The sequence below is a fragment of the Jaculus jaculus genome, chromosome 17, assembly GCF_020740685.1.
Source record: "Jaculus jaculus isolate mJacJac1 chromosome 17, mJacJac1.mat.Y.cur, whole genome shotgun sequence".
Taxonomy (NCBI): Eukaryota; Metazoa; Chordata; class Mammalia; order Rodentia; family Dipodidae; genus Jaculus; species Jaculus jaculus.
In genome coordinates, this window is record NC_059118.1 from 11,412,235 (window position 1) to 11,432,203 (window position 19,969).

The 19,969-nt window shown below is 47.8% G+C and overlaps 1 protein-coding gene across 1 annotated transcript in view; it reads right to left on the reverse strand.

Moving 5' to 3' along the window:
• Positions 1–4,212: 4,212 nt before the first annotated feature.
• The window catches only part of Cmtm6 (CKLF like MARVEL transmembrane domain containing 6), a 30,785-nt gene continuing 15,028 nt past the window's right edge, over positions 4,213–19,969 (reverse strand). The window contains exons 2-4 of the mRNA XM_045136905.1: positions 19,516–19,692; positions 14,120–14,218; positions 4,213–7,290 (exon numbers count right to left, since the gene is read on the reverse strand). Of these exons, the coding sequence (XP_044992840.1) occupies positions 7,153–7,290; positions 14,120–14,218; positions 19,516–19,692 (414 nt within the window). The 3' untranslated portion in view covers positions 4,213–7,152. The remainder of the gene's footprint in view (positions 7,291–14,119; positions 14,219–19,515; positions 19,693–19,969) is intronic.

The following is a 19,969-nucleotide window of genomic DNA, read 5'->3' on the forward strand; positions in this document are numbered from 1 at the left end:
GAAGACACCTTGACCTCAACCTCTGGCCTCTACATGCACACACGTGATGTGCACCCATACCCATACACACACAAAAAAAAAAAAGTTTAAAACTGGATTTCTTTCTGTTTACCCAGTTTTGGAGAATTCCACGGGCAGGAACAGTGGGTTGGCATTGGTTCGTCCAGTTCCAAAAGCAGCTCCAGTCTGTTTATAGTGGAAGAAGCATGAACAGGATGGAAGGCTCTGTACACAGGTGAGGAAGGAGCAGGTGGCTGGGTTAGGTCTCCAGACACCAGGGCAAGGGCGGGAGACGTAGCTCAGTTGGCAAAGGGCTTGCCTAGCAAGCACAAAGCCCTCAATTTGATCCCCAACACTGAACCAAGCACTGTGGTCAACACCAAGTCCAGCATTTGGTGGGGGGTGGTAGAGACAGGAAGATCAAGGTCATGCTTGGCTACATAGCAATTTCTAAACCAGCCTGGGTTCCTTCCACAAGACCCTGTCTCAGAAAGGAGCAGGAATGAAAAATAAAAGTGAAGCCACGTGAGTGCATGGACAGTGGGGAACCTGAGGACCAGAACCGGAGACGTGGCTTAGTTGGTCCTAAGAGTGCTTGCTGTAAAAGCCTGAGTACCAAAGGGCATAAAGGGGGAGAGGAAGCGGGAGGTGAGACGAGAAGAATTCTTACTCGAGGTGACAAAGTTCAGGGGGTTGGAGAGATGGCTCAGCAGTTACAGACGCTTGCTTTCAAAGCCTGATGAACCAGGTTCAAATCCCCAGTACCCACATAAAGCCATATGCACAAAGTGACATATGTGTCTAAAGGTCAGTTCTGGCATGCCCATTCCCCCTCTCTTTCTTTCCCTGCTTGCAAATAAGTAATTAAAAAAATATTTTTGTTTATTTGAGAGACAGAGAGATGAGGCAAGAGAGAATGGGAGTGCCAGGGTCCAACCATTGCAAACAAACTCTAGAAGTGTGTGCCGCCTTGCATCTGGCTTTTGTGGGTCCTTGGAATTGAACCTGGGTCCTTTGGTTTTGCAGGCAAATGCCTTAACTGCTAAGCCATCTCTCCATCCCAGTAATATTAAAAAGAGAGAGAGAGAGAAAAGAAAGAAAGAAACCAGGGTTGGAGAGGTGGTTTAGCAGTTAAGGCATTTGCCTGCAAAGCCAAAGGACCCATGTTCAATTCCCCAGGACCCATGTAAGCCAGATGCACAAGGGTCACATGCACCTGGAGTTCATTTGCAGTGGCTACAGGCCCTGACATGCCCACTCTCTCTGTGTGTCTCTCTTCTCTGTGCTTGCAAATAAAGAAATAAAAATAAATTATAAAAAAAAAAGAAACTATGGGGTTGGGTATACTGGCACATGCCTTTAAGTCTGGCACTCAAAAGGCAGAGGTAGGAAGATTACCATGAGTTCAAGGCCACCCTAGTGAATTCCAGGTCAACCTAAGCTAGAGCGAAACCCAACCTCGGAAAACCAAAAATAAATAAATAAAATTCATTTTATGTCAAGAACTTTCAAATGAAGAAAAATTTGGTATGAAAAAAGGCAGGGCGTGGGAAGATGGCTCAGCAATTAAAGGCACTTGCTTGCAAAGTTGGCTGGCCCAGGTTCAAGTCCCAAGCCACCAACATAGGCTGGACACAAAAAGAGATAAAAGCATCTGGTATTTATTTGCAGCAGTGAGAGAGACCCTGGCGTAAACACACACTCGCAAATTAGTAAATACTTTTCTGGTTAAAGGCAAACTGTGGGGACCTTAGGGACATAAACAGATGAGACTGGGAGCTTCGCTGGAAATACGGGCATCGCCGAGACACGGTTTCAGTCCCAGACCAGCAAGAACGTTCAGCTGAGCGAGTCAAGCTCTACAAGGGCAACAGGCTCGCTCACAGCCTGTGTTGGAAGCACAACGGGGTCTTCTCGGGAGACCCATTTGGAAACAGCTAAGTTCACTTCTAAGTACTTATCCCTCATATAAGCTCAGGCATGTGTCCAAGAGCTATTCAGATATGCACGCGTGTGTGTGTGTACAGCATCACCCTAGAAAAGTCAAAAACTGAAAACCAGACACTGGTGTGTCTGTAATCCCAGAACTAAGCAAGTGGAGGCAGGAGGATTGCCAAGTCCAAGGCCAGCCTTGGCTACATAATCAGACTCTGTCTCAAGAGACCAAAAGCTGGGGATGTCACCCAGGGGTAGAATGTTTGTCTGGCCTGGGTTCTATTGCTAGCACCATACACATGAAATAAACTCCCTGGGAACCAGACTAAAGTTTTTTCTTTCAATAATTGTGATATACATACAATAGAATGCCATATAACATTTTTAAATATTAATTGAAGCTGAGCATGCCAGGACTCCAGCCACTGCAAATGAACTCCAGATGCATGTGCCACCTTGAGCATCTAGCTTGAGGCAGTTACTGGGGAACTGAACCTGAGTTGTTAGGCTTTGCAGGCAAGTGCCTTAACTGCTGAGTCATCTCTCCAGACCATTGTTCAGTTTTCTATTGTACACATTACTTGTAGAAGTCTAACTTCATCTAAAAAATAGACTTCCAGGCTGGAGAGATGGCTTAGCAGTTACGTGCTTGCCTATGAAGCCTAAGGACCCCAGTTTGAGGCTCGATTCCCCAGGACCCACATTAGCCAGATGCACAAGGGGCGCACGCATCTGGAGTTTGCAGTGGCTGGAGGCCCTGGCGCGCCCATTCTCTCTCTCTATCTGCCTCTTTCTCTCTCTGTTGCTCTCAAATAAATAAATAAATATTTTGGAAAAAAAAAAAAAACTTCCTGTGAAGTAAGTTGTCCTTACTTAAGACATACTCAACTAGGTTTTCTGTTCCTGGACATTTAGTACGTATTGATAGAATGTTCCTTATCAACCCGAAACAAAACAAGTGAAGAATGTACAAATTCCAGTGTCTTAGCTCCCCAGGACTATAAAGGTCTTGTTATTCTCACACAAGCTGGAGGCAAGAATTTTGCAAACTACACAAAGAGCTGTGGCTTCGCCCGGCCCTCCCCTCTGTTTGCTTCATGTTTGCTCAGTCGTGCCCACACACAAACAGAATGTGTCTCCCCACATCCAGCAGAGAGATGCGGAATCCAAGCTTGCTTCTTGTCAAGTGTTTAGACAGGCGTAGGGAGGCACAGCTGTAATCCCAGCACTCAGGAGGCAGGAGGCCCAGGAGTTCAAAGTCCTCCTCAGTGGCAGTGAGTTAGCGGTCCAGTGATCCTCCTGCCTCAGTCTCCAAACTGCTGGTGTTACAGGCTTAGGAAAATATTGTTGAGGGGGCTCAGTGGGCCAAGTGCTTACTGTGTAAGCCTCAGAACCTGAGTCTGGATCCACAGCACCCTTGTAAAAACTGGGCGTGGTGGCGTATGCCTGCAATCCCAATGCTGGGGAGGTTGAGACAGGAGCACCCCTAAGGCCTGCTGGCTGGCTAGCTAGCTAGTTGAGCTGTCTCCAAAAATACAGTGGAGGGGGCTGGAGAGATGGCTTAGCGGTTAAGCGCTTGCCTATGAAGCCTAAGGGCCCCGGTTTGAGGCTTGATTCCCCAGGACCCACGTTAGCCAGATGCACAAGGGGGCACACGCGTCTGGAGTTCGTTTGCAGAGGCTGGAAGCCCTGGCGCGCCCATTCTTTCTCTCCCCCTCTATCTTTCTCTCTGTGTCTGTCGCTCTCAAATAAATAAATAAATAATTTTTTAAAAATACAGTGGAGGGCTGGAGAGATGGCTTAGTGTTTAAGATGTTTGCCTGCAAAGCCAAAGGATCTTGGTTCAATTCTCCAAGACCCACATAAGCCAGATTCCCAAGGGGGTGCATGCATCTGGAGTTCATTTGCAGTGGCTGAAGGCCCTGGTGCACCCATTCTCTCCCTATCTCTTTCTGCCTCTTTTTTTCTCTCAAACAAATAAATAAATAAAATGTATATAAAAACTACATACATCCACATGCAGCACTCAACAATGTATGGCTGGCTAGGCGTGGTGGTGCACACCTTTAATCCCAGCACTTGGAGGCAGAGGTGGGAGGATCACCGTGAGTTCGAGGCCAGCCTGAGACTACATAGTGAATTCCAGGTTAGCCTGGGCTAGAGAGAGACCATACCTAAAAACAAGAGAAAGGAAAAGAAAATGAAAAAGTAGACCAACTCCACACAAATACAGACAAGGCTTCACGTGTGAGCACATGATGAACCACCACAAAGGTATGAGCACTGTACTGAAGCGGATTTATTTTTAAAGAAGTGTATAAAATTCAACATTAAGAGAGATTTTTAAAAGACCCACAGGATTTAAATTGACAAATACAAAAATGATTGGCTATAAGTATGCAAAAATACATTTCCCAGTCCCCAAGAAAAGCATAATTCAAGTACAGCACAGCAACTATAAAATTTTTGTACTTGCAAGTATATTTCCCTTATATGTCTTAAGAATCATTCTAGACAATTTATTTGTATAAAATATAGGAAATTAAACTTGTCATAGCTGTTAATAAAAAACTGTTGTACGTCTGGGTTTCCTGAGTCTGCCCATTTCAGTACCAGTCTGGTCCCAAATTTCTGTGAGTTCACTTGGTGTCACGGTCGTTTTTTCCTAGTTCCTTTCATAACAGTACAGAAAAACTAACCGTTAGCCATGGTCCCCAGGAAAAAAAAAAAAAAAGAAAGAACAGTGAGAAAGAAGGTTCGAAGAGTGACTGAAAATATAAGTGACCAAAATAAGTGAATAAATGCCTTTTCTAAAAGCAAAGGAAAGTCAAAGCCAAGCACCTCTCTGCACCAATGAAACAAACGGAGGGAAACCTCGCAGCAAGCGAGCCTGATGCCAGCCTGCTGCTGCGCGGGGCCGGCCGGACACGTCCATGTGTGCTGTGTATGGGGCCGCTGTGACCTAGCCCAGGCTGCGAGTGGCACTGCAGTTCTGATGTGAACTGACCTCAAAGGCTTGCTCCCCAGAGGGCGCGATTGGGAGGTAGAGGGGACTTTCAGAGGCAAGACCGATGGGAGGCATGTCCTCCAAGGGGACGGTGGGACCTGAGTCATCTTCGTCTACTTTCCTGGCTTCCTGGTGGCACAGGGTGGGCAGCTTGCTCCGCCACACCCGACCATGATGTGTTGTCTTACCACAGGCAAAAAAGCCAACAGGCCATAGGTAAACCCTCCAAATCTGCAGGCCACATTACCCCTTCCTCTTCTAAGTTGACATCAGCTGTTATGTGCCCGTAACATAAAGCTGGGTGGCACTGAGGTAGCCCAGATGAGTTGCCGTTAATTCTTAATGGGTCTAAGCATAGTTTTAAAATGACTACAGCAAGCCGAGCACGCTGGCGCACGCCTTTGACCCCAGCACGCAGGAGGCAGAGGTAGGAGGATCACCGCAAGTTCAAAGCCACCTGAGACTACATAGTGAATTCCAGGCCAGCCTGTGCTACAGCGAGACCCTACCTTGGGGGGAAAAAAACCATAAAATGACAGCAGCACGGGATCCTGTGACAGTCTGCCACTGCTTCCAGTTACCTTTGGGTTAGTCTTTATTCTTCAGGAGGCCACTATTTATTATCTATTACCCCAGAGCACTCTCTCTCCTCTCCTAGACAACATGCCTGGTAAAAACAGCCTCTGTGACTGGTTTCATTGTTTCCCAAGCAGGCAGTAGTGACATCACTCTGGACAAGGCACGGAGTCGGGAACAGAGCAGAAGCTGTGTGTCTGCCCGACTGGCAAATGTCTGAGAACTACACTGGCCACAGCTGGAACTCAAGGCCATCTATGACACACAGCGGCAAATGAGCAACTGACAAGATGGGCACTTTCAGCTGCGCCCAACACACGATTCCATGGTTTCAGAGACAACAGCCTGGGAAACCTCCGCCACGGCACAGAAGGTCTTGCCACGGGGGCTCCGCTGCAACGCGGAAGCCTTGGAGAGCCGGGCGCTGTGCCCGTGGCGCTGGGGCAGCCTGCTGGCGACACACAGACAGACAGACAGACAGACCTGCCACGTGCTTGGCGCTGGTCATGAAGCCTTTGCAATGGTCTCTCCCTCACACCAACAGAACCAGACTGAGCAGGGTTTTGAGACAACCACCTTCTAGAGACATCTCCCTGAAGGGAAGTGTTAAGTCATGTCCCTGAGAGGACGAAGCCTGGTCTCCTGCTACACTTCCTACAAGTAAAAGGACAGGGGCGGCATGACCCGGGGACCAGGGGCAGCGAGCAAGTGTGGGGGAACCACCACCCAACAGGACGGGGTCAGGGCCGCCTCTGCCGGAGGTGAAGCGGGACGGGGCGAGCACCTCAGCTACAGGAGAAAGCGAGGCCGGGCTCTCGGCAGCACAGCCGTCCACCACGGGGCAACGCTCCGTTTTCGGACTCAGGAGTGGAACACGCGCAGCCCCTGGGCCTGAGCTCAGCGCGCAAAGCCACGCGCGCACAATCCCACTCTCGTCTCTGGTCAGCTTCCTCTCACAGAACAGTGCTCTCAGGAGCCAAAGTCCAGTGTCAGCTGCTGCCTTCTGTGCACAGCACCCACACCCGCTCTCACTAGGCTACCCGAAGGTCTCAGAACGTGCGGGACGGCTATCCTAGCACGTTACCGTCTGAGTTTAAGGCTGAGTAAGGTCCAGTAAAGTCAAGGATTACACATTCAGGAGAATAAAACCCTCGACCAATATTTTAAATACTGAGTCCTTAAATACACATGAAACCTCCTCCCATAGCAGAACATATCTAATCATCAAAAAACTAATAGCTATGTAAATTAATTTAAAGTGAAACCATTTCTGATTGGGCAGCGACAACGGGCTGTTTCCTGGGTGGTAAGCAATGGGTGGCCTGGGAGCCAGGGCTGGCAGGCGAGGTCCTGCAGCATGTGCCGCCACTGAGCTGCGTGAGTGAGGGCAACCGTCTTCCACTCCTCCGCAAAAACGTTCTCCGGGGACAAGTGCCAATAATTATTTTTTTTAAATTAAAGCAAAACCCCTCTGACCTAATCTGCGGTGACTTGTCACCAGCCCAATGTGGAGAGAGAGGCCTTCCTGCCTGCGTTCCCTTTGCTCTCCACGTGGTCCTCGCAGTGACAGACGCTCCCGGGCGGAGGGGCGGGCGGCGTGGCGCAGGCGCGGAGCAGCAGCCTCGGCCGCGGCCTCAGGCGTTCAGCGGCTCCGTGAGCGCTTCGGCCCTGGCAGTGCTCTCGGGTTTCTTCAGCTGGGCCTCCCGGCGCTTCTCACAGAACATGACCACGAAGTCCAACAGGAACGTCAGACTGGCTGTAAATCCGAACACCTGAGGAGGGAGGAGAGAGGAGGTGATATGAGGAAGTGGGGTACAATCACACATCTCCTCCCCTGAGGCTTCACACCCTGGCATGACGACTTTTCACTCCAGCTTACTATACTTACTACACTTTAATGGTAAAAACAGTTATGCTTTGTAAGCCATCCAAAGAAGGAAGTCTGGGCTGTAAAGATGGCTCAGCAGTTAAGGCATTTGCCTGCAAAGCCTAAGAACCCAGGCCTGATTCCACAGTACCCATGTAAACCAGTGTATAAGGGGGCATATGCATCTGGACTTTGTTTGCAGTGGCTGGATACCCTGGCGTGCCCATTCTCTATCTGCCTCTTAAAATGGATAAATTTTTTTTAAACTTTTTTTTTTAATTTATTTATTTGAGAGCGACAGACACAGAGAGAAAGACAGATAGAGGGAGAGAGAGAGAATGGGCGCGCCAGGGCTTCCAGCCTCTGCAAACGAACTCCAGACGCCTGCGGCCCCTTGTGCATCTGGCTAACGTGGGACCTGGGGAACTGAGCCTCGAACCGGGGTCCTTAGGCTTCACAGGCAAGCGCTTAACCACTAAGCCATCTCTCCAGCCCAAAATGGGTAAATTTTTAAAAAACAATGGAAGTTTGAGGCCAGGTATGGTGGCACATGCCTTTAATCCCAGCACTCAGGAGGCAGAGGTAGGAGGATTACTGTGAATTCGAGGCCACCCTGAGACTCCATAGTGAATTACAGGTCAGCCTAGGCTAGAGTGAGACCCTACCCTGAGGGGGGAAATAAAGGGGAAGCTTCACAAGAAAAATTCCAGAATAACAGCTATTGGTCAAAGTACCACAAAATATAAATGCCCTGTTTTGTGTTTTGCTGTGATGGTGTTAGGTTTAAACTCAGCTCTACCACTGAGCTGTACCTCCAGCCCTGAACATACCATCTTCTATGTGTGACACAAACCTAGGAAGCAAAAACTAATATCAGGAGATGAAAAATAAGATCCTAGGAAATGATATCTTGTTGGCAATGACCAGACTGACTCACAGATGCACTAAGGTAAATACTCATGCAACTCAGCCTAGGTGAAAATGCATAAAGCCGTGCTGGAGGGATGGTTACCGGTTAAGGACTTTGCCTGCAAAGCAAAGGACCCAGGTTTGATTCCCTAGCATCCATGTAAGCCAGATGAACAAAGTGGCACATGCGTCAGGTTTTCATTTGCAGTGGCTCAAGGCCCTGGTGTGCCCATTCTATCTGACTCTTCTTTATTCTCTCTTAAATAGATAAAAATAAAATACTTTAAAATGCATAAAGTTATTAATACCAAAACAGAAATTCCATTTTGAAAATATTACTAGGTTAAATTACCTAAAATTCATTTTCCAGCTAATGTCACACCACTGAGATGACACAACATGACCCACTTCCTCTTCCTTAAATCACTTCCTCATTGTATTCTTCTAGCATGGCCAAACATCCTGAAAGGTCTGTCAAGAGACACAGGACTATTGCCTAAACAGCTTCTTTACTAGCAAAACCCTTCAGGAAAGACGCTGGGCACTGAGGTCTCTTCCCACCCCAACCCTCCACCTCCATGACTGCTAAGTGTGATAAAATACACCTTCATTTCCTCAGATGTTTTTACTTCCAACTTTAATGCCCGAATCACCTGTTCTCAAACGTCTGCTGCCTTCCTCATTCCAGCAACCCTTGATTTGATGAGTCCTTGCAGACACGCAGGTGTTTCCTACTCCATCAGGCACAGTGAGCACCGAGGATCATGGGTCATTTTTCTTAGAAACAGCCCAGTCTCAGGGAAAACTTCTCTTGGTCATTGGGAAGCCCCCAACCTCCACCCCTCCACCCCAGAGGAAGTTCCCAGCCTGACATTCCTGAAGATACACCAGTAGTTTGCTTGCAGGTAGGGGCGGCTGTAATTGTGGACTCACACTGAGAGCAAAATGCTGATGAAGGGCTGGAGAGATGGCTTAGCATTTAAGGTGCTTGCTTTGCTTTCAATTCCCCAGCACCCACTTAAGACAGATGCACAAGGCTTGCAGCTTCCAAAGGCCCTGGTGCACCCATTCTCTCTCCCCCCTTTCTCTCTCTGCCATTTTCTCTTTCCCTCTGTCTCAAATAAATAAGATGCTGATGAATATCCAATGACTTTTTTTCTCTTTGGTGACAGGCTCTTGCTATCTATATAACCCAGGCTGGCCTCAAACTCATGACCCCCTGCGTCAGTTTCCTGGGTTCAGGGATTATAGGCAAGTGCCGCCACGCTGGCTTGCACTTCCATCCCTGTCAACAGTCTGTGGTTCCCTCTTGCACAGCCTCCCGACTCTTTCCTCCCTTGACCCCTTCACCCTAAAGCATACGTTTGCTTTCCTCTCACAAAACCGAGCTCTGCTCAGTGATTGCCCTGGAGGGCCCCGCATATCCAATCTAAATGTACCAACTAAGCCCCAAACCCAGGTCTCTCTCTCTGGAGTCTTTACTGTGGCCTGATGGACTCTATCCCCTTACCTACCTGGCAAACTTACTGAGTAAGTCACCCTGTCTGTAGCCTGTCTGGCCACCACGGAGAACCCCGCCCATCGTCCTCTACACCATCCAATCCTGACCCGGGTTCTCCTACCTCCCCAGCTACCTGCCCACCTATCTTCCTCTCTTCGGGTTTGTGCAACAGCCTCACTATGTAGTCCACGCACGGCCACTAAACTGCAGCGATCATAGGCATGCGCACCATGCCCAGCTTAATCTTCTGGTCTTTTACTCATCACCTAGGTTGTTTCATTTCTTTTTTTAAAAATGGACTCTCCTCTTCATTTAAATCTGTACACTTTTTCATAGTTTAAATAGCTGCTGAAGGTTATTTCCAGATTATTAAAGTGACTTGCTAAAAAATTCACTTACTTAGCCGGGCGTGGTGGCGCACGCCTTTAATCCCAGCACTCGGGAGGCAGAGGTAGGAGGATGGCCGTGAGTTCAAGGCCATCCTGAGACTCCATAGTGAATTCCAGGTCAGCCTGGGCTACAGTGAGACCCTACCTCAGAAAAAAAAAAAAAAAAATTCACTTACTTGTAAATGTGTGTGTGTGCCAGGGCCTTTTGCCTCTGCAAAGGAACACCAGACACTTGTGCCACTTTCTACATCCAGCTTACATGGGCCGCTTGGGAACTGCACTCAGGCCAGCAGGCTTTACAAGTAAGCACCTTTAACCTTTGAGTCATCTCCCCAGCCCCTATGCTGCCTTTTCAAACTATCAGTCACTACGAAATATGTCCAATGAAGTCTAAACAGTGACACAGCCTACCGTATCATCTAAACAAAACAAACTCAGCTGGTTGGTTGTGGTGGCACACACACCTTTAATCCCAGCACTCCAGAGGCTGAGGCAGGAGGACTGACTGCTGTGAGTTTAGAGGCCAGCCTGGGCTAGACCGAGACCCTACTTCAAAACAAAGCAAAACCAAAATAAATCTTTTTTGTTTTGTTTATTTATTTTGTTTTTTGAGGGAATGTCTCACTCTAGCCCAGGCTGATCTGGAATTCACTATGTAGTCTCAGGGTGGCCTTGAACTGGTGATCCTCCTACCTCAGCCTCCAGAGTGCTAGGATTAAAAATGTGCGCCACCACACCTGGCTATAAATAAATTTTTTAACACTTACTTTGCTTTATGTTTATTTGCATACACCAGGATCTCTTGCCACTGCAAACAAGTGCCCTTCTGGATTTACAAGGGTGCTGGGGAACTGAACCCAGACCAGCAGGTATGGCAAGCAAATGCCTTTAGCCACTGAGCTATCTCCCCAATCCATAACCTCCTTTAAAAAATATTTATTTATTTATGAGAGGGGGGAGGGAGGATGGTCATGCCAGGGCTTCTAGCCACTGCAAATGAAATCCAGCAATACCTTGTGCATCTGGCTTTACAAGAGCACTGGAGAACGGAACCTGGGTCGCAGGCAAGCACCTTAACTGCTAAGCCATCTCCAGCCCATAAGCTTTATATATATATTTTTTTTCAAGGTAGGGTCTTGCTCACCTGGCTTACCATAAGCTCCTTTTTACTTGTTTGTTTTTTGAGATAAGGTTTTGCTCTAACCCAGGCTGGCCTGGGGTTCACTATGTAGTCTCAGGGTTGTCTTGAACTCAAGACAACCCACCTCTGCCTCCCAAGCACTAGAATTAAAGGCATGCGCCACCATGCCTGGCTCATAAACTCCTTTTTAATAGCTGGGAATTGTATGTCATAAAATTTTTCCCCTTAGAATTCAATTTTCCCTAAACTTCATTCTATCTACTGCTCAGAATTTTAAAATAACATATTTACTTATAGGGATTTAAAAAAATATTTTATTTAGTTGCAAGCAGACGGGAGGGGATGAGAATGGGCATGCCAGGGCCTCCAGCTGCTGCACACAAATTCCAGATGCACATGCCACTTAGTGCATCTGGCTTTACATGAGTACTGGGGAATCAAGCCCAGGTTTTTAGGCTTTGCAGGCAAGTACCTTAACTGCTGAGCCATCTCTCTAGTTCATGGTTTCTTCTGTTTGTTTTTGTTTTTCGAGGTAGGGTCTCGCTTGAGCCCAGACCAAGAATTCACTCTGTAGTCTCAAGCCGGCTATGAACTCAAAGCGATCCTCCTACTTCAGCCTTAACCTCTGGGCCATCTCGCCAGCCCCCTACTTGTAAGTATTTTAATAATCACTTTATCACACTCCTCTGAGATAAAAAAAAACTTAAACAGAAATTAAGTCTAAGGCCTAATAAAGACTACTTTCTCTTCAAACGGCTTGTGAATCCAAAGATAGGTATTACCAATGGCTAGAGGAACCAAGGTTCAGCATAAATTCTATTTTGTTCTTACATGCATAAGACCTGAGGAACTATGGTCACATGATGGGTAGATGCAGCACAGACATGCCATTCTCTGGACTCCTTTCGCACTGGGCTAAGGCCAAAGTCATTCTAGGGCTGGAGAAACGGCTCAGACATCAAAGGCATTCACTTGCAAAATCTAATGGCCCAGGTTTGATTCCCTAGTACCCAAATAAAGCCAGACGCACAAAGTGGTGCATGTGTTTGGAGTCTGTTTTTAGTTACAGAAGTCCCTAGCATGGCCACAGACAGGCTCAAATAATTTTTAAAGCTATTTATTTATTTTTTGTTTTTATTTATTTATTTGAGAGAGAGAAGTGGGGGAGAGAGACAGGGAGGGAGAATGGGTACACTAGGGCCTCTCTGCCACAGCAAACTAACTCCAGATGCATGTGCCCCCTTGTGCATCTGGCTTACGTGGGTCCTGGAGAATTGAACTGGGATCCTTTGGCTTTGAAGGCAAAAGCCTTAACTGCTAAGCCATCTCTCTAGTCCCAAATAATTCTTTTTTGAGGTAGGGTCCCACTATAGTCCAGGCTGACCGGGAAATCACTCTGTAGTCTCAGGGTGGCCTTAAACTCAAGGTGATCCTTCTACCTTAGCCTCCTGAGTGCTGGGATTAAAGGTGTGTACCACCACGCCTGGCCAAGTAAAATATTTTAAAGTAATTTTAATAATGTATGACCAGCTGACAATGCCACTAACCACAACTTCAATTTGATTAAAAATAAAGTGCTTGCTGGACGTGATGGCATGTGCCTTTAATCCCAGCACTCGGGAGGCAGAGGTAGGAGGATCACCGTGAGTTCGAGGCCACCCTGAGACTACATAGTGAATTCCAGGTCAGCCTGGGATAGAGTGAGACCCTGCCTTGAAGAACAAAAAATAAATATATAAATAAAGTGCTTAAGTGAGACATGCCCTCCAATGCTCAGAGGCCACTGTAGAAGAGGTGGTAGAGAGAACGGCAGAGCTAAAAGGAAGGGGAGGAGTGATTTGCAATACTTGTTCCAGACACAAAGCGGCTGTGGCACTCATGATCTCACAGTGGCCGATAAGACCTACATCAGACCTGCATGATAGGAGAGAAGAAAATAGCAAAATAGAAGAAAGACTACATGGGAAGAAGAGATGTAGTGAAGGGGGGTCTGGGGGGACGGGGAAGCAAGTTTGCAGGGAGAGGATTATGAGATTATGATCATGGTATACTGTCTGTATGTATAGATTGTCAACAAAATATTAAAACAGCCAGGCGTAGTGATGCACACCTTTAATCCCAGCACTCGGGAAGCAGAGGTAAGAGGACCACCATGCATTCAAGGCCACTCTGAAACTACATAGTGAATTCCAGGTCAGCCTGAGCTAGACTGAGCCCTACCTCCAAAAGCAAAAAACACACAAAAAAAGAAAGGTTAAATAAAGTGCTGATTGTCATTTATGCTCACAGCACCAAGTACCAACCTGTCAAGGACAGTCTGTGATCCTTGATTTGTAATTCTGAAACCCAAAAGCTAAAAAACTCAAAAGTTTTCATAATTTACTTGACTCAAAATTGACATGAAGGGCTGCAGTGATGGCTTAGTGGTTAAGGTGCTTGCCTGCGGAAGCCTAAGGAACCAGGTTCCATTCCCCACACCCACATAAGCCAGAGGCACAAGGATAAACTCAGCAGTGCGTATGTGGGAGTGTAAGATAATGCATGCAATGTTACTGCTTCCATTTGTAACAATACATTCCTATCTGGAGTAAATGGGACTTCTGGTACAAAACCAAGTCAAGGGCTGGACAGGTTCCAAGTTTGTAAAGCTATCATAGTTGCTTGCTTTTAAGTCTTCTATTCAAATTACATTAAGGAAATCTACTCTCGCATATCGTATAACCCGTTCTGTACTTTCCAGATTCTCTATTGGTAAGCAAACGAATAGGTAGAGTTAAAAACATGAAGTACTCACAATTGCAGCGATTTCGGCTGAGGTTTTGTCATGGGTGGAAGCAAAAATGATAGATGCCAACAGAAACACACATCCTGTTCCCAACGTGATATAAAAATCCTAGGCATGCATACAAAACACAAAAAGGTACAGTTGGTTAGAATAGCGACAATGTTTTTAATTTTTTTCTGTTTTTAAATCTATTATTATTAACAACATATTTCATATGGCTACATCAGTGTCGGTACCCTCTTTTCCCTTGTCCCTGCTTCCATCCCACTGGGGATCCTTCTCAGTAGAGTTGCAGGTATTTCCTATGTTTTTTTTTTTTAGGTAGGGTCTCACTGTAGCTCAGGCTGATTTAGAAACCACTACACAGTCTCAGGGTGGCCTCAAACTCATGGCGATCCTCCTACTTCTGCCTCCCAAGTGCTGGGATTAAAGGCATGCACTACCACACCTGGCTTAATTTTTTATTTTTATTGTAATTTATTTATCTGAGAGAGAGAGAGAGAATGGGAGCACCAGGGCCTCCAGCCACTACAATGTAACTCCAGACACATGTGCCACCTTGTGCATCTATGTGGCTTATGTGGGTTCTGGGGAATCAAACCTGGTTCCTTTGGTTTTGCAGGCAAGCATCTTAACCACTAAGCATCCCTCCAGCCCTCATTTATTTATTTATTTTGGTTTTTGGAGGTAGGGTCACACTCTAGCACTGGCCACCGGGAACACACTCAGTAGTCTCAGGCTGGTCTCTAACTCATGACAATCCTCCTACCCCTGCCCCCAGTGCAGGAATTAAAGGTGTACGTCACCACGCCCAGCTCACGTGTGCCACTTTGTGCATCCTGCTTTATGTGGTACTGTGGAACTGAGCCCAGGAGACCAGGCTTGACAAGCAAGGCCTTTACGTTGAGCCATCGCTCCAGGCCAGCGGTGTCGTGACTGGGGGTGATGGTTAGTCCACGGGAGGCACTGAGCTCAGCAGTAGCATACGGGAGACTGGCACAGATGCTGCGTGTTAATTCTTTTTTTGTAATATTTATTTATTTGAAAGAGAGAGAGAGAGAGAGAGAGAGAGGAAGAGGCAGAGAGAAAGAGAGAATGGGTGCTCCAGGGCCTCCAGCCGCCACTGCCACAGCCTCCAAACACGAAACCTCCGGGTGCCAGGCCGGCACCCATGCACCAGCACGGCCAGGTTACACAGGGCCAGGACCAAACCCAAGAGCTCCTGCGTGTTACATCCTCAGCCCCACAATCAATGTGTCGGGTTTGTTTCCGCACAGGCACATTGTAGGGAGCCAATGCAGACGCCATTCTCGCCAGTCTTGAGGTAAATACTTCCTCATTTAGGCAGCAACCTCCCTTGAGGTTGTGCATGCGCTTGATGCACCTTGTCCTGAGCCTATCCCGTGGCTCCTGTGGGTGGGTGAGCCTATGGCAGCCAATCAGCAGGCGTCCCATAGTATTCTGCCCTATAAAAGCAGCTACACTCCTGCGCCCCTCGCCCCTCGCCATCAACTTTTCTGTTAACCAAGAGGCTCTCCAATAAAGTGTGATCGAGAAGGATCCTTGTTTGCTGGTCGTGCTTTTCCTGTGGGACAGGGGGCTCGCCGCAAAGTGGTGCTGAAACCCGGGAACGCCGGGTGTTTTGTGGTCACCGGGCGAGGGGCCGAAGAGGATCCAGAACTTGACACACGGAGAGGAAGACGTCGGAGAGGAAGACGTCGGTAAGTCATCCCCAGTCATAATGTTTTTTTACTTAGATCCCTACCTGGTCCTTCTTATTTTCATTCCTGTGTGGTTTATTGTCCTTGCCATTTGCTGTGAGTGCAACATGGGCAACTTAGAGGACAAAATTGGTAAGGGTACACTGCCGTTTTGGCGGCTGATTCACTCTTGCTTAAGTAAAGAAAACCACAAGGAACTTATTAGAAGGGGACGGGAAGTTCTCACAAGGCATCAGGATAGCCTTTCTGAGTCAGATTCAAATGGGGAGTCAAAAACTAGGCCTAGAAAAAGAAAAAAAATAAAAAAGAAGGGATTAAACAAAGAAAAAAGTTTACAAGATGAGCTCAGAGAAAAAAGTTTACAAGATGAGCTCAGAGAAACAGGTAAAATCTATAATTGCCCCCCCCCGAGGGGGAAAAAGGAGCCTTTAACAGGCTCTATCCTCCCATTGAGGAGCTTACACATGCAAATGTACTTGACACAGATAAGGAGGCTAGCTCCGATTCTGCAGAGGAGGAAGAAGAAGAATTATTTAAAGGGGAAGAGGAAAGACTAAAGGAGGCCACCACCTATTATAAAAGGGAACAAACAAAGGGGCCTAAAGGCCAAGGGTGTAGTCCTTTACAGTCCCTAGAGCCTTCCGCACCCCCACCCTATAACTCCCCTGGGGACACATGCCGCTTCATTAAAACAAAAACCTGGTCGCGGCTGGCCTCCGCTAGGAGGGGCTTCTATTATGGCTTCAAGAGAAAAAAAAAAAAAAAAAAAAAAAAGGAAAAAAACTCTTTGGGAGCCCACACTCTTCAATATTTTCCACAGCTGGTAGCCCGACAGGCTTGTTTGGGGCTTAAATATTGCTTAATACACTTTACAAAGTTGCCTGACAAACTCATCATCCCCTATACTAAGAAACAGGTAGAAGTTTTGTCTGGCACTGTGGATGATTGGAGCATTCTCATGTGTGCTTTCCCAAATGTCATAGATAATCATTATCCAAAGAGCCCTATTTTGTCTTTTGTTGAAAATAATCTGGTTTACTTTCCTAAAATCACTGTTCAGGAGCCTATTACATCAGCCCCTGCCATCTTTACTGATGGTTCAAAGTCTGGTCATGGGGCCTATTTGGTACAGGGCTCGGAGCCTATAGTAAGAATGTTTAGACCTGATTCCCCTCAAATTGTTGAATGCCTAATTGTTTTGGAGGTCTTTCAGACATTCTCTACTTCTTTTAACTTCTGCCTGGCCCCTTATCACAGACTAATGACCTCGTGGACTGGGCCACTAGGCTCGCCATGATTTCTCTGGAAGATACAAAAGCTTCAGCTACTAAATTCCATAGATTATATCATGTTCCTGCAAACACCTTGAGAAAAAAATTTCTCATTTCCAAAAATGAAGCACGAGACATTGTAAAATCTTGTCAGTCTTGTGTCACCTTTTTACCCTCCCCACATGTGGGCGTTAACCCTCGAGGCCTACGTCCTGGAGACCTTTGGCAAATGGATGTGACACATCTTCCAGAGTTTGGAAGATTAAAATACTTACATGTCTCAGTGGACACGTGCTCAGGTATTATTTTTGCCTCACCATTGGCAGGTGAGAAGGTCTCTCATGTAAAAACTCATTGCCTAGAGGCCTGGGCTGCTTGGGGAAAGCCACACCGCCTAAAAACTGATAATGGCCCAGCGTACTCATCTGGTGGCTTTCGAGCCTTCTGTGCCCAAATGCAGGTTGCACATACCACTGGCCTTCCTTACAACCCACAAGGTCAAGGTATAGTAGAAAGAGCCAATAAAAGTCTAAAAGCTCTTTTATTTAAACAAAAAGGGGGTATAGCGGAAAATGCAACTCCCAAGGAAAGAGTGTCATTAGCCCTTTTTACCCTTAATTTTTTAATCTTGGATAATAATAATAAATATGCAGCTGACAGGCACAGTCAACATGTGATTCAATCATCTAGTGAGATGGTGTTATGGAAGGATGTCTTAGATAATAAATGGAAAGGACCGGATCTTGTTGTGATAAGATCCAGGGGAGCTGTTTGTGTTTTTCCACAGGAACAGGATTCCCCTCATTGGGTTCCAGCCCGGCTGGTGAGGACAGTCAAGCCATCTCCGGAGGAGAGTCCAGGAGACAGTGATGTTCATCAGGGCAGAGATGATGAAGGTCTAGTGAATAATCTTCCTCCTGTGCCTGGAATCCATGAATCAAGTGGAAGAGGAAGGGACACAAGATGAAGGGGCGTCTTGGAAGCGCCTCAATACATCTGGGGGTGTTAATGACATTGGACATGGCTGTGGGAGGAATACTTCCTTTGCCCCTGCGCTGGTGTGTGTTCATCCACTGTTTCTGTTCGTTCTTAGTAACTTCTCTTTTAGTAATTGCACCAATGCTTCCTGCTATCTGTCATTTTAAGGAAGGGGTAGGAGTGGGAATGTTCCTAGTGTGCTACCTGGGAGGATGCGTACTTTGCCTCTGGTTGGTTTGCCACTTGCGAGCCCAAACCAAGAGGGACAAGATGGTCATTTCTCAAGCGCTTGCTGCCTTGGAAAGTGGTTCCTCCCCCCAAATTTGGCTGTCAGCTTTAAAAGGCAAATAGCTCCCCTGGCCCTTGCACCCTCAGGGTCTCAGAGTACCCATTGCACGAGGATGGGCAGGGATCTGGTAGCTTTCGTTTGACCGCCGCCTTTGCACTCTCAGGGGATCTGTCCCATTGCACTGAGGAAGGGGAGGTTGAACTTCTTCCCTTGATCGGTCAACACATCATGAGGTGCGGACCTGATCGGGAAGGTGGCTATTTTTCTGAGCTATGCCATAAGTTAATAAAAAAGGGGGAACTGTAGGGAGCCAATGCAGACGCCATTCTCGCCAGTCTTGAGGTAAATACTTCATTTAGGCAGCAACCTCCCTTGAGGTTGTGCATGCGCTTGATGCACCTTGTCCTGAGCCTATCCCGTGGCTCCTGTGGGTGGGTGAGCCTATGGCAGCCAATCAGCAGGCGTCCCATAGTATTCTGCCCTATAAAAGCAGCTACACTCCTGCGCCCCTCGCCCCTCGCCATCAACTTTTCTGTTAACCAAGAGGCTCTCCAATAAAGTGTGATCGAGAAGGATCCTTGTTTGCTGGTCGTGCTTTTCCTGTGGGACAGGGGGCTCGCCGCAGCACATAGGTGTAGGTGTAGGTGTGTATGGACATGTGTGTGCATGGACATATGTGTGGACGTAGGCCAGGGGAATCTGGGCGTGTTGTGTTCAGTTACACTGCTCACCTCTGTGAGGCAGGATCTCTCCTCACCTGGAGCTCACCAACTAGGCTGCACTGGCTGCTCAGTGAGCTCCAGAGACCCCTCTATCTCTACTCCCCACACTGGGATTCCAGGGCGCACCGCCAAAGCTGGTGTTACACATTGTTACTTCGGGCGTGCGCATGAGAAGGCGGGGCTGACGTCGAGCGGCTTCCTCAGCACCGTCCGCTAGTCCACTCGTTGCTAAGGGTTGCTAAGGCGGGTCTACCCCGTGGTCCCGGCCTCAGCCCTCTGCAAGGACGCCCGAGCTACTCCACAGACGGGCCAGACGCAGAGCGTGTCTCTTCACACTGAGCTCTGAAAGCCTTCTACTTTGAACAGTAAGGCAGGAGAGAGCACAGGGCAGCGCGTCCTTGCCGGGGCTGCGCCTCCCACTCACCGACGACTTCATCTTCCCGCCGTCCACGCTGTCGTGCAGGGGCGTGCAGTACACGAGCAGCAGCAGCAGGCTCAGCAGACAGGCGCTGCAGCTCACGAACTCGAAGAAGTACAGCCCGCCGCAGAGCGTGCACTCGGCCACGACTTCCTCGCAGACGAAGGCCAGCAGAGACAGCAGCTGCGGGAGGGAGGGAGACACCGCTGGTTGTCAGTACGGCCTGGCACTGAAAACGGCACAGGGTGGCGGGAGATGCTGGGGGAGACAGCACTTTCTGCACGAGAGGAGAGCCTGAGGGGCTGAGCTCGATCCCCAGAACCCATCAAAACAGCTGGGACGCCAGGCCTGTGTTGGGAGAGGATCACTGAGGCAAGCTCCAGAGTCGGGGAGACCGTGTCTCAAAGGAGCGAGCCGTCAGGGTCTAATGCGGAAGAGGTGGCGGAAAGAATGTAAGAGC